Raw genomic sequence first — 14,093 nt, forward strand, 5'->3', positions numbered from 1 at the left:
CCAGGCTAGAGGAACAGACTCCCAAACTTGAGCAGAGTTGGACTCGTGCAGACTCTGGCGATACGCCTGTCTGTCACATGGCTGAGCGTGTCTGGGCCGCCTAGACCACGAGGCTTTCTTGTCCCCACGTCCTCATTTCTTTTTAAGTTTTTCTCACATAAAATCTTTGAGGACACAAATGAATCTAGCACATACATGGAGACGGTAGAAAGGAAATAAACCTAGGTGCCTTAGCTTGCTTTCTGTTGTTAGGACAGAACACCACAGACCCGGGGAATTATAAAGAGCAAAAACTTATTTCTTACGGTTCTGGGGACTGGAAATTCTAAAGTTGGGGGTCCTGTGTCTCATGATTCTTGTTATATCATCATCCCATGGCAGAAGGCAGAGGGCACAGGGAAGAGGAACATGCACAAGGAGAGCTGGACTCATCATTTATCAGGAAACCCCCTTCCACAGTCCACTTAATTAAACTTTCTTTCAATTCAGTTAATCCATTCATGAGGGTGGCGGCTTCTCGACCCAATTGCCTCTTTAAGATCCCACCTGCCAACACTATGGGTGTTGGAATGGTTGCCAACAGGTGAACTTTCGGGAACACCCTCAAGCCGCAGCACTGGGGTAAGTGAGGCTGGTAATAGGTTAAAAGAGTTGGTGAGAGTCCAGAAGAAGGAGATGGAAAACCAAGCACCTGATATGGAAATGGATCTGCTCACCGATGGGGAAGGTGATTGAAGGGATGAGCTGAAAATCTGGATACTCAAGACACAAAGTCTCTGAGAGCTAAGAACCATGCGACGGACGTGTCACAGGTAGGCAAGTGTTAATTATGAGCTCAAGCAGACTTGGGGACAATGTCCTGCGGAATGACTCTAGTGACTTGGTAAGCCAGGGACCTGGAGGTGGGAAGGAGATAGAGCTGTTGGACAGACTCAAATTCCCAAGGCACGGGTGGCCAGAGATAGGCAGGGGAGAGAGGAGGCCAGGGAAGAGAGGTGCAGGGGCCGCCGCGCGCCTGACAGCAGCTCCCTGTTGAAGACTGGAACAGCATCCCGCAGCTGTCAGAGCCTCTGCCTGTGGGCTTATTAAGCAATTAGCGGTTCTGTGCGGTGGCTAGCTCATCAGCGGGGAGGTTGGGTGTCCACTCGAATCTGGCAGAGCAGCCTCCCCCGCCCACTCACCAGTCTGCTCTCGGGTATTGTCACTCCTGCCTTGAGATTAGGAGACGCTGGCTCTTTCCTACCTACTTAGAGTTTTATTTTTGTGGCTTGGTATTTCAGAGAGGCTTAGAATCTTCTGTTACGAGTTTCTTCCTTTTGGTGATTCTCCAGCATAAAGCCATTCTTCCCCTTGGGGTGTCGCGCATGTTGCCATGGAAGTGGGGACCCTCGAGCCAACCCGCAAGGGCACCAAGGGCTGTTGGCGACTGGAATTCCTGAGAACTTCTCCAAGGACATTCATGCTTTTCTGATCACCTACGAAAACCTTTGACCTTGATGTTGAAATTGAGATGCACTGTGCACGGGTGCTCTTCTGTGGATTGGTGTTCACTGCAGACCGGAATTTCAAAAGCAGACTCACCCTTTAACACCTACTGGAAATTCTCTGAGATTTATAAACAAAACAACAAAACAATGAAGAAACATACTCCTGTCCTCCTGGTTTGGGCCCCAAGGAGATGAAGGAAGCAGACATCCACCGGGCTGCTGGGTGGATTCTAGTTGTGCCAAAGCCAACGTGGACTGGGGATCTTTCTTGTGTTCACCTTCAGTTTTCCGGAGGGGACGATGGCCTCCTTGTTGTTAATGAGGTCACTCTGCCTCCTGATCCTAGGTTGGCATCTGATCTTGCCCCTGAGATCTAGGCATTCATTTAGCTTCTTTGTGTTTCCCAGGTGAATGCAAAGCAGAGCTTCACCCAGCTGGCGTTAGAAATGGAACAAAGTGACTAGAAAGCATTTCTGGGCAGTGAGATGACCTGCGAGGGACACTGTGGTGCTGAAACCTGGAATAACATTCAAGGAAATGTCAGGGTGGGGCGGCTGTTCTTTGTCATTCTTCTGAGGAGGCTCAGCACATATTCAGCAATGCTGGACCAGAGCCTTCCCCAGGTGTCAGTGGGAAGCACCCGTTCACTGGGTTCATTGATCCTCTGCCTTCCCTAGGGTCACAGGAGAAGTAGTTCCTGTGAACAGACTGCTTGACCCTCGGTTTCCTCTTCTGCAGGGCGACCAGTTTGTAGGGATGGAGACATTTTGGCTCTGTGATTCTAGGCCCGTGTTTGTGTCTCCAGGAAGCAACTCAAGGGAAGATGAATCGGGGCTGGTTGACAGTAACTAACACCAACTGAGATCGCTACCAACGCAGAGGAGAGACGACTGGCATTCATTAAAAAGCAGAATCAAAATGGGTATTTTAAGTAGGTGCTGGAAGCAGATTTTTTACTCTCTAATTTATCTGCCTACAAAACAGGACTTTATAGAGGGAAAATAATGCGGTGAGTCTTTCTAGAATCCCATTAAACATCAATGCAGCATCTGAAATTCAGCATTTCTGATTTTCCTAGCTAGTCGGGTGTTCGTAACACCAACTCATCCTCTATGGTGACATGTCCTCCTGTATCCCCCCGTGTTTTACTCAAGTCTCACTATTAGTACTTGAAGGCAAGGTCAATTCCAAGTTCAAACCCTTCTGTCAATCTCCTTTACCTACAGAAGGTTCTTAGCAACCATGCTCTTCAGCATCGGATCCCCCAAGTCTCTTTCCATGTCTCTCCTTTAATAGCTCTGCTCTTGTCCAGCTGATTACGCTGGGTGGAACAGGGTCCTCTTCACGCTTCATGTCCTTCCTGGAACCCCAGAATACTACCTCATTTGGAAATAGATGCACGTGTAATTAATTAAGATGAGGTCACATCAGACTAGGCAAGGGTCCCTAAACCAGTTCGACTGACGTCTTTATGAAAGAGGAGAGGGGACCCAGAGACACGTGCACACAGGGAAGGCGATACGAAGACAGAAGGCCAACCAGGGAGAAAACACCCTCTAATAACAGAGGCAGAGAATGGGGTAAATGTCCATGAGGCCAGGATCACCAGCAACCCTGGAAGCTAGAGATGGACATGGACCAGAGCCTCCTCATGGCCTCCTGAGAGAGCAAGGCCCTGCAGATCCTTGAGTTCAGACTTGTAGGCTTCAGAACTGTGAGAAAACATATGTCGATTGATTGAGGTCACCCAGGGTCCTAGGAAACTAATACAGCAATGCTCTTGGCCCCTCCGCTTGCCTGGGCTGGGCCACTGCTCTGCCTGGGGCTCACCGTCCCTCCTACTTAAGACACCCCTTGCTAGCTTTTCCATCCATCCTTTGAAATCCAGTTCAGGGCTGGGGATGTGGCTCAAGCGGTAGCGCGCTCGCCTGGCATGCGTGCGGCCCGGGTTCGATCCTCAGCACCACATACCAACAAAGATGTTGTGTCCGCCAACTAAAAAATAAATATTAAAAATTCTCTCTCTCTCTCTCTCTCTCTCTCTCTCTCTCTCTCTGTCCTCTCTCACTCTCTCTTTAAAAAAAAAAAAATTAAAAAAAAAAAGAAATCCAGTTCAGATCTCCACCTCATTCGTCCTCTTTTCCCAAACCATGCAGTGGGAAGGGACACTCTAAAGCTATGTCCAAACCTCATCTTGTATGTATTGGCAGCAACTTGGATCATTGCTGGACACTTGGCGATTTCCACACTGTGCACCTTCTCTGCATTCCCACACGGTGCCCCTTCTGTGCCTAATATTGTGAGGTTTTCTTGGACACTGGTTGTAGGATTGATCTAGTGGTCGTGGAAGTTCAGTGCCCCTCTGACGTAGGGATCTGCATGGGTCGCTCCGTAAACGGCTCAGCCTCCAGGTTCTCTCCACAGTCTCTTCCGAAATTTCAATACCTACAGGAGACATGAGGGTGGAGTGCAGGACAGCTGGGGATGGGTTTTGATGGGGTTTGTGAAGAGTAACATTTGTTAAAAATCCATCCGTGCCTTAGTCTGCTCTGTGAGGCTCCCCCAGGTCTTGATGCAAAGCCTTCAATCTCTTCCAATCACCATTCTCTGCTCACGCTCAGGCCAGCATTCTCTCTGACAATATGGAGGAGGGGCAATTCTGCTCCCCCGGCAGGTAGCAAGATGGTGTGCTTCATGCCAAGTGACATGGGCAGGGGGAGGTGTATCATTCACTCTGAGGTGCCATGGAGTCTTTTGTTGATCCCTTTGAAAGAATAACACTTACCCAGCAATTCTCCTTGAGGGAATAAGGCCAGAGAGGAGAAACAGAAGGAAAGGGGGAGAGTAGAAGCTTCCAGAAAAACCTAAGTTAGGAGGTGATGTTATCAATACTTGGGAATGTGCTCTCACCTTGATCAATGTCCTACTTGTCAATACCCTTCAAGATTCTGAGCTCCCTTTCCTACTATTAAGATTTTCATCTGCGTCATATAACCACCATCAAGTGCCTTACTTTCTTTGGAAGGGTTCTGGGTAACTTCTTGAAAAGATAGTACTTAAAATTCAGGTCCATGTTTATGAGTTTAAGTAACCTGTTGCTACTTCCATACAGCAGCATGGGATCTTCTTATTACACTCAGTGTTTGGACAAGCTTTTCAAAACGGGGAAAATAAAATGTAGGGACCTAGGTTTGCATCAGTGCTATTAAGACAGAATAGCTGGCTGAATAAGGGTCCCCAAAGTTGTCTATGTCCTAATCCCTGGAACCTGTGAGTATATTACCTTCTATGGCAAAGGGACTCTTTTAGATTGGTACAGTTTGCCTATGCTTTGAAGCTGTCCCCCAAAGGTATGAGTGTTGAAGGTTTTGACTCCAGTGTGGGAAGGTTGGGAGGAGGTGGAGCCTTTAAGGGGTGGAGTCTAGTAGGGGGAGGTCCTTAGGTCACTGGGGACATGCTCTTGGAAGGGATGAAGGTAGCTCCTTGGAGAGCGGATGACTATAAAAGCCTGAGCTGGCCTCTGAATTGTTCTCTCATTTCCTGTTTGGAGATGTGATCTCTTCCTTCCACCATTTACCAAGGGTCCCTCAACAGAGCTGGTGCGTTCCTATTTGGACTTTCAGACTCCCCAAGGTATGAGCTAAATAAACTTCTTTTCTTTATACGAATTTTGCTTCAGGCATTTTGTTATAGTAATGAGAAATGGACTAACACATAGATGTGGTTAAAGGAAGGGCCTTGAGATGGAGATATACCCTGAATTTTATGAGTTTAGTGTAATCAAAAGAGTCCTTTTAAAAGGAGGAAGACAGGTAGGGCGGAGGCAGAGAGAGAAGTGCTTTGAAGACAGAAGTAGAAATAAATGAGTTGGGAGGGTGGAAGTAGAGGTTGGAGTGACAGCCTTTGAAGAAAGAGGAAGAGGCCACGACCCAGGGAAGGCAGACAGACAGACAGTAGATGGACAAAGTACAGAAGCAGGCTGTCTTCTGGGGGCTCCCCAAGGAACACAGCTCCGCAGACACCTGGATTTTATCCCATAATATTCCAATTGAAATTCTGACCTCCCAAAGTATGATGGAAGAAATTTCTTTCAGCTGCTAAGTTTGCATGAATTTGTGAAAGCGGCAACGAGAAACCAAGGGTCTGCTGACCCCCAGCAGGGCCTCAGAACTGCTCTCATACAGGTTACCAGTGGGCTCAGAATCTCCAAATCCAACGGAAAGGCCCGACTCGGGTACCCCTGCATTGCCATCTGCCTTGACCTCTCACTAGCCTTGGACACAAGTATTTCCTCTTTCCAGAAACATCTTGATACTTGACTTCCAATGACCAAACCGGGCTGGGTTTCCACCGAACTCATTGGCTCTTGGTTCTCAGGTACCTTCCTCTAATCTGCGCCTTCCTCCTCCAACCAGTGAAGACTCAGTTCCTGGGATTATCTCATTTAACCACATCTAGTCCCTGTGTGATCTTACTCAACTTTTTAAAAAAAAAAAATCTGTATGATCAAGACGACCACATTTATGTCACCAGTCCAGAGATCTCCCTTAACTTTGTGCCACCTGGAACAACGTGTCCAGCTGCCTGTTCCACATCTTGCCTTCCTGGTCTGATAAGCATCTCGTGCCCATGTATCCAAATAGGACAAGGGATTTCCTCATCCGTCATCTCCCTGTTTCTTAAGGACTCCAGCCTTTCCTCTAAGCGCCTTTGACCTGCTGCTGCATCTCCCTGGACCCTTCTTCTGCCAGGCCCTTTCCTGGCTGATTCTCCCACTCTATCCACATTTTTGTTAAAGTCTCAGTTCATTACAGAGGCATCCCTTGACCACCTATTATGGGTTGGGGGACATGGGGACCTGGGCCCCTGCCCCTTTCTCTCCCTTGGCTTCCTGGCCACCAGGAGGTGAGCAGCTGTGCTCTTCAACCACATGCTCCCTGCCATGATGCTCTGCCTCACCACAATCCAAAAACAAAGGGGTCATGTGGCCATCGACTGGAACCTCTGAAATTGTGAGCTAAAATTAATCTTTCCTCCTTCCGAGTGATTAGCTCAGATATTCTGCCATGGTGATAGAGAGCTGACTAACACACCCCCAAACTGCCCTACACCCTGTTAAACCCATGCATGTGCATATGTATACACTCATACACACACACATACCACAGGAACAGACACACACACGTGCACACGTAGACTCACAATCATGCACACATACCAATCTGTCTCTTTACCCTGCTTAGCTTTAGCTTTAGCCATTTTACTCTGTGGCATTGTGCTATTCACTTATGGCTTAATAATTAGGATTATGCATACTGTACAAGGACAGGATGAGGTATATATACAAGGACCGGATTTTTCTGGATGGTGTTGGGTTTTGTTACATTCTCAGGTCTTAGAAGAGAATCTGGTACATAGGAGGTACTTAATATATGTATATGTTTAGCACTTTCTTATATCCAAGTCAAATGTCTTGCCCATTATTCATTACATAAATTAGTTAGATCTTAGATACATATTGGATTAGGTATGTAATGTCTATATGTTAAATTTCTTAAAAGTAGGAACCATGTCTCATATTTCTCTTATACTCCCCATAGAGACAAAAACAGGACTAAACACATAATAGTGATTTAAAAATTTTTTTTTTTAAATCTTGATTCTGTTCATTTGTTTGGAAGCGAGTATTGGGAGTCAACTGGGGCCCCCCTTTTCAGGTTTATTATGTCAGGCCTTCTTACCCCAAGGCTCAAAAATAGAATTTTGAAGGTCCATGAGCCTCAACTACTATACAAAATCTAATAGGCATTTGTGTTGTTCTTGGGGAAGGGCCCAAGATTCTCAGAGGAGTCTGTTTCCTAAAGGCTGGGAAACACCGAGCTGTCGAGAGATTCCTAGACCATGAGTGGCCTGTGCCCAGGGGGGGGCTGGGCTGCAGGTGGGGAGTCTCCAGGACTGGGAGGAGTTGATCATGCCTGGGGACAAAGGACTGCCATCTGCACTGATGTGGCCACGGGGATCATCTTCACTCCTCAGGACTCATTGATCTGTACCTAAGAGCTCAACAATTTCATACCAAGCTTATGAATGGAGATAAAAACCTGAGCCTGGGCCTGAGACCCAGGGATAGACCACATCTTGCCTGTTGTGACTGAAGAAGGAGCTGGAAGGTTTGCAGTTTTCCTCCTTGGCTATTTGGACTCCCAGGATGTTCTGGGAGAGGGCTCTGAGGCCGCAGGTTGTCCAGAGGTGCCCACTATAGGTCACTGCCAGGCCAGGACACACCTGGCGGTAACCACAGACCACTGCACGCCCCCACCTGGGCCAGTGTCTTGCATTAGTGCTATTTCTTTCACTTGAGTATGTGTACTAAACTCCACCAGATTCCAGACCACTAGATGTCAAGACCCTTGTCAAATATCAATGTCACATACCAATGGTGCTTACGAATTATTTTTTTTAAGTGAATAAGTGACAACATATTCAGCAGCTCAGTAGCTATAGCGGGTGCTTCCTCCAATTTAAAGAGCCCGGGAAAGGCCTTCCTCTTAACATTGGCAGATGGTTCTGAAGTCGCCACTTCTATCAATGCAGGTTCTGAGACTGATGGAAAGCAGAGTCATGGACCCTGGCTGGGAATTCTTAAGTTCTTATGCTCCTGCAGTCCCTGATGGTCTATAAAGAGCTTAGGCGCATGTTCTCAGGAACCATGTGCTGTTTTCTAACGTAGCAGGGACCTGGTCTCTCTCACTCCTCCTTGGGGCAACCTGGACAATTTAGGTTGATTTCTAGAGAAATAAGTTCCCCAGCTTCCCCCCCACTGGGTTCTGGAGGGAAGCAGTCAGTTACCAAGACTTCTGTTCCTGCTCTTTAAATGGGTCTGCTCTGGTTCTATCTTTAGCAAGCGTTTAGATAAGACCTGAAGAGTTCATGTTTTCCTGGCAAAACCTGGAGGAATACTTTGTTGTTCTTTCCCATAAAACAATGGAGACTGGAGGGCCGCTTGGCAATAAAACAGTCAGGTTGATCTACTTAGACTAGGCAGCCAGGCCCAAAGGGGAGCTCCTCTCAGCACAGCGGCAGCCTGTCCGTCCCACCAATGTTACTATTTGGGCTGCAGGTGAAGCCATGGCAGGGAAAATGTCCAGTGGAGGTGACTGTCATCTGAGGAGATTCCAACGGTGATGATGGGCTCCTGAGGAATTAGAAGGGTTGGGCTGGGAGGATTCCAAAGGCTGGATGAGTCAGGAAGCTTCTGGAACCACCCTGGGGCCAAAGGGCACAGAGGTATTTCTACCTCTTAATGGCTACTACTCATAAAACCTGGGGCAGCATCACAAATGGTATCAGGGAAAAGATTCCAGAGCTAAAGATAGAATGGCAAAATAGGAGCACTGCAAAGTGAGAGGACCTTCCAGGACAGCCTGATGCTGGTGACGTGAGGCATTAATTCTTACACTGTGAAGAGGAAGAGGGAGTAGTGCAGTACAGGGAGTGATTCCCAGACGGGGGCCCACCCTCAAACAGAAGCCACTAGTATCAGCTGTCCATCCAGACCACCTGGCATCACTCTGGCACCCACAGGGGCAATTCTCTAGCATCATATCCACTCCTTGGGGTTGTCACGTAAGGACACTAGTAAAATATGGGAAGTACTAACAAATTGGTCCAGTGTTAGTCAGCTTTCATTACTATAACAAATACCTAAGATGATCAACTTATAAAGAAAAAAGGTTTATTGGGGCTCACTTTTTTTTTTATATGTCCAGTCCATGATCAATGGGCCCCATTGCTTTTGGGCATGTGATGAGGTAGGCATCATGGCAGGGAGAGTGTGGAGGAGCCAAACCTCTCACTTTGAGGCTGGGAAGTGAAAAAGAGGAAGAGAAAGGGGGCAGCGGCTGCACTCCCCCTTCTAAAGACCACAGTGACCTAGAGACCTCCCACGAGGCCCACCACCTCCCAACAGCACCTCCCTGGAGACGGTGTCTTTTACCACATGGGCCTTCAGGGGGGATTCCAGACCTGAACCCTGCCACCAAGAATAGCCACTGCAATGGAAGTTTGGAGTTTAAGAGGTTGGCAATGAGTATCAGGGAGCAGGCCAGGAGAGTTTAATAGCAAGGGAGGAGAATGTTCGGGGGGAGGGACCATCTGGGACAGAGGGATCAGATGCAGCCCTGAGGACACCGGATTTGGAGCGTCTACACCAAGGCAAGCAGGAAGTTTGGGAATGACTGCACTAGGGACCCCCCACATCAGTCTTGCTGACACTGATGCTCTTCCTAGAGATGGATCTGCTGGGATTTCCCCAATTAACTTGAGAGAAACACAGACGCATATCTGCCTCTGACCCAAGGCAGGCTGACTCCTCCTCTTCTCTCCTGGTCATCCCTGTCCCACCTCCTGGGACTCTTGCCCCTCCTAAGGGATGTGAGTGACTCGGCTGACAAAGAGCAAGGGGCAGGGTCCCCAACCCCACCCCAGGTTGTAAAGGCACCGAACACTGAAACATCTCCATTGTACAGTATCCGCCTTCCTCATTCATCAGCTCATGGATGTACTACATTATCCGGCTCTCTGCTTCCCAAATGATCAACAACCCATATGGCTGTTTATTTAGCAAGGTCACAAATATTGGGCATCACCAACATCACTATCTGGAAGAAAGCCAGTCATGCATCCCGGTAGAAAATGGAGCTCCCAATAGGGAGGGAGCTTGCCGTCAGTGTAAGAAAGCGACTGGGTGAGCTCACACCGCATGACGCCGCCGAGGGTGATATATGGGTTTGGCCCTACATAGAAGGCACACTCAAGATTCTGCCTCTTTATTATTTTTACAACTTCCAGCTCAGCCAATTGTTTCAAATCACTTTGCTTTCTCAGCTTTTGCTTAGAAGTATACAGATGGGGATCCTGGACTTTTTTTTTTTAAAGTGAAAAATTCTCACTTTGCTGTTATTAATTAACCAAGCAATTGGCATCCTTTGGGTAGCCTGGTAAATTGGGAAACTGGATCAAAACCACCAAGTGTGGTCTTACCTTTAACCAGAGGCCACACAGAGTCCATCTGTCCTCAGATAACAATCCTAGCTGTATACCATGGATGAGAGCTTGATGACCCTAGGCAGGTCACTTGCCCTCTCTTCGCTATTTTTTTTTTCATTTATAAAAATCAAGATTTTGCTCGTTATCCAAAGAAGGTTGTATGATTAAATGAGCTCACAGATGAAGAACTTGCTTTGTATAGTGTAATGTGTCATTAACAAAAAAAAAAAAGAAAGAATGAATGAAAGAACAGGAAGATTCCCCTGATAGGTGTCTGAGATTAATACTAATGGAGAATGCAGAAGACAGGAAGGAGAGGTAGGAGGGGATTTCTGAGAGGTAGAGCTTATTTAACACATAGTTTTGGGTCTTGAACTCTAAATTAGATTAGAACCGGTGCATTTTCATCTGTAATAGTTCACAGAGCAAAATATTTGAATTGAAGGTGAGATTTTTTTTTTTTTTTCTGGGAGGTGCCCACATGGGCAGCATTGTGAGAGGACTGAGCTGCTTTCCAGGTTGGTCATCATGTGAGTTTGAAGACAATGGAAGGCTGAGGGGCAGGAGGAGGTCTGCGTGGACGTGGCCTTGCTATTCTCCTCCCTTGAGATTTCCCTCTGATTTTTATTTGTTTGTTTGTTTGTTTCTACCAGGGGTTGAACCCGGGGGCTCTTAGTCACTGAGCCACATCCTCAGCCCTTTTGACTTTTCATTTTGAGACAGGGTCTTGGCTCAATTGCTTTGGACCTTGCTCAGTTGCTGAGGCTGGCTTTGAACTTGAGATCCACTGAGATTCTAGGCATGGGCCGCGGTGCCTGGCTTCCTCTGATTTTTAAATGCCATGTGCTTCCCAGACTCTGAAACCTCCTTATCACCTCCTGACGGACATGGAAATACATTTGCAAGTATTGAGAAGATGAATTGGGTTTTCGAACGATGACCTCATGCACTTAGCATCAAAGACTCGAGCTCAGTGCCCCAACAGTGACCTGGACAACTCTGTGCCAGGCCTACTTTGGGGGTCACCGTTAGTGGCCTTCAGGCTCCGGTGGCCTGTATATCTCAGGCCATGTTCTGTTCACTATGTAGCCCCTCAAAAACACACAAGGGAAGGAAAAACCAGATAGAAATGTATCCAGAGAAGTATGCAAAGAAGAATCCATTTGTGATGCAGAGTCTGGAGGGAAGGCAAGCTAGGAGCCGCGGCTGAGCCGCGCGGGGTGTCCTGTGGCTACAGTGGGTGGGGGGTGGGTTTTGTTTAAAGTTGCTTGATTCCACTCCCAGCCAGGAATTGCATCACGTGTTACGGGTGGAAGTTGCTTCTTTTTCAGGACTGAGGCTGAACCAGAAGGTGACCTGCCCTTTGGGTGACATGGCTTTTTGATGACTTCCTAAGTGACATGGCAGAGTCTTGTCTGGCCATCTCCTCTGCTCTCAGTGAGCTCTGCAACACCAGGGGCAGTTTTTGTTCATCTCATGACCTCTAGTGACAGGGTAGGGAGGGAGGAGTGATTGGATGTTGGGGGTTGAGAGAGGCTCATGGATAAGCACTTGGGAGTGTTCAGGGCACGGGTCACTGACCTTCCACGGTCACTTGATGTCCCCTCACTCACCATTGCATGATTCATCCATATCGGAAAGATTTCGTCTAGGATCTTGGGGTAAACGAGCTCTCGGTCATAGAGAAAGATGGTCCAGAATACCAAAAATACAAACTGGAAATAAAACAGAAAAAAAAAATAGAGAGAGATCAATAGGTTTGTTTTTCATCAACGTTTTCTAAGATAATCAAGGAAACAGCAAAATAAAAATAGATACCAGTCTTAAAGATACCTCCTATATAGTTATAGGAATGTCAAACTAAAGGAAAGAATGCTTAGGGGATGCCTCCATGTGCTGGTTAGTTAGCAACTCAATGATCTGTTATCAAGGCAGGCAGAGAAGACTGGGATAAGCTAGATAACACAGGCTGGGCGTGGTGGCACACACAACTTAGTGAGACCCTGACTCAAAATAAAATAGAAAATGGGCTGGGGATGTGGCTCAGTGGATTAGATCCCCAGTACTAAAAATAAAACAAACAAAAGACTAGGTGCATAGACTAGGAGCACTCTAACCCACGACTTCTCTCTCCTCTCAGCTTGCACCTGGAATGGCTCGATGCTTACACACTCTTGCCTACCCCTTAAAACTGACCAACTCTTGGGTAACTCAGAAGCGAGCTTGCTGAGAGTGAGATCTCTTCCTTGCCCTGATCTCCATCTATGGCCCTGTCCAAGCATCTGTCCTCTGTGTTACACGTCCATGCTGACCTGGGATGGGGGTGGGGCAACTGTTCATCTTCTGATCTTCCCATCTTCTGAAATTGCATAGGCTTAATTTATAAGCCTTAAAAAAAAAAAAAAACAGATCTCACTGATGATTTTTAAAACTTGATCTTTACAAGACTTTACGGGGTGGACGTGGGGGTATTCAGCCCAGTGAACCTGGAGTGCTGGTGTTGGCTCTGTCACCTGAGAACTCATTCGTGTTTGCAGAGTTGTGTTTTGCATTTGGTTGTGAAGTCGGGGTGTCACAGGAAGCAGGACAATGGCAGGTGGAGGAAGGTGGTCATTGCTTATCCTAGGCCCCGCTGGCCAGCCAGCAGGCTGAACCCCTTCTAGCAATGAACAGGAACAAGGCCATAGAAACGTGGATGGTGTCAGTGAACTAGCTTACTGACCCTTTCACATCTGCCTTTTCCTGATGTCCGTTCATTCAGCAAGAAGAACAAAGCACCTACTGTGTGCCCTACACTAACTAGGCTTGTCTTTCTCTTAGATCGTCTTTTCCAAGTACCAACTCTGAAAGTCTCATCTCTTTTATTTTTGAAATTATTTTAATTAGGTAATTTTTCCACTTGTAGGAGCAACACAGGCTTTTATTGTACCAAGTGAAACAAGCTGTACAACAGGGAAAGCAAGTCACCTTCCTCCCCAGGGCTTTCCAGTCTCATCACCTGGATGGAAATAAAGTTGTCTCAGTGGCACTGTCGATAGGTTAATTCCAAGAACCCCCCAAGGATACCAAAACCCGTGGATGCTCCATACTCTCATACAAAATGGCACAGTATATGCATATAACCTGCACATATCATCTGGTGCACTTTTAATCCCTCTTGATTACTTATATCCAATATGATGTAAAGAGTTGTTACAATGTATTGTTTTTAAATTTGCATTTAATTGTGTTTTTTCCCCCAATATTTTTGATCCCATGGTTGGCTAAATTCACGGATTGAAACCTACAGATATGAAGGACCGACTGTATTTTGACTAAGGAAGATCCTGCAAACTTCCCCATTGGACAGCGATAAGGACCTTGCATTGAGTTTTCACAAAGATACAAAAACTAACGATAAATCTGATCAGTAAAGTGTCCTATTTCCTAATGACCCTGGGCAGTGTGGTACAGCCCTCAGACAGAATGTTTTTGCAAAGGCCGTGGCCGTGGTTTTCCATAATAGGTTCCGGAACAGCCTGGCTGCCCAGAAGAGTCTGTGCACCTGTACGTGTCTAT

The 14,093-nt window shown here is 47.0% G+C and overlaps 1 protein-coding gene across 1 annotated transcript in view; it reads right to left on the reverse strand.

Annotated features, from left to right (window-relative positions):
• The window catches only part of Adtrp (androgen dependent TFPI regulating protein), a 68,060-nt gene that overhangs the window by 43,880 nt on the left and 10,087 nt on the right, over positions 1-14,093 (reverse strand). The window contains exon 3 of the mRNA XM_026384629.2: positions 12,149-12,250. Within this exon, the coding sequence (XP_026240414.1) occupies positions 12,149-12,250 (102 nt within the window). The remainder of the gene's footprint in view (positions 1-12,148; positions 12,251-14,093) is intronic.

Source organism: Urocitellus parryii, chromosome 8 (genome assembly GCF_045843805.1).
Source record: "Urocitellus parryii isolate mUroPar1 chromosome 8, mUroPar1.hap1, whole genome shotgun sequence".
Taxonomy (NCBI): domain Eukaryota; kingdom Metazoa; phylum Chordata; class Mammalia; order Rodentia; family Sciuridae; genus Urocitellus; species Urocitellus parryii.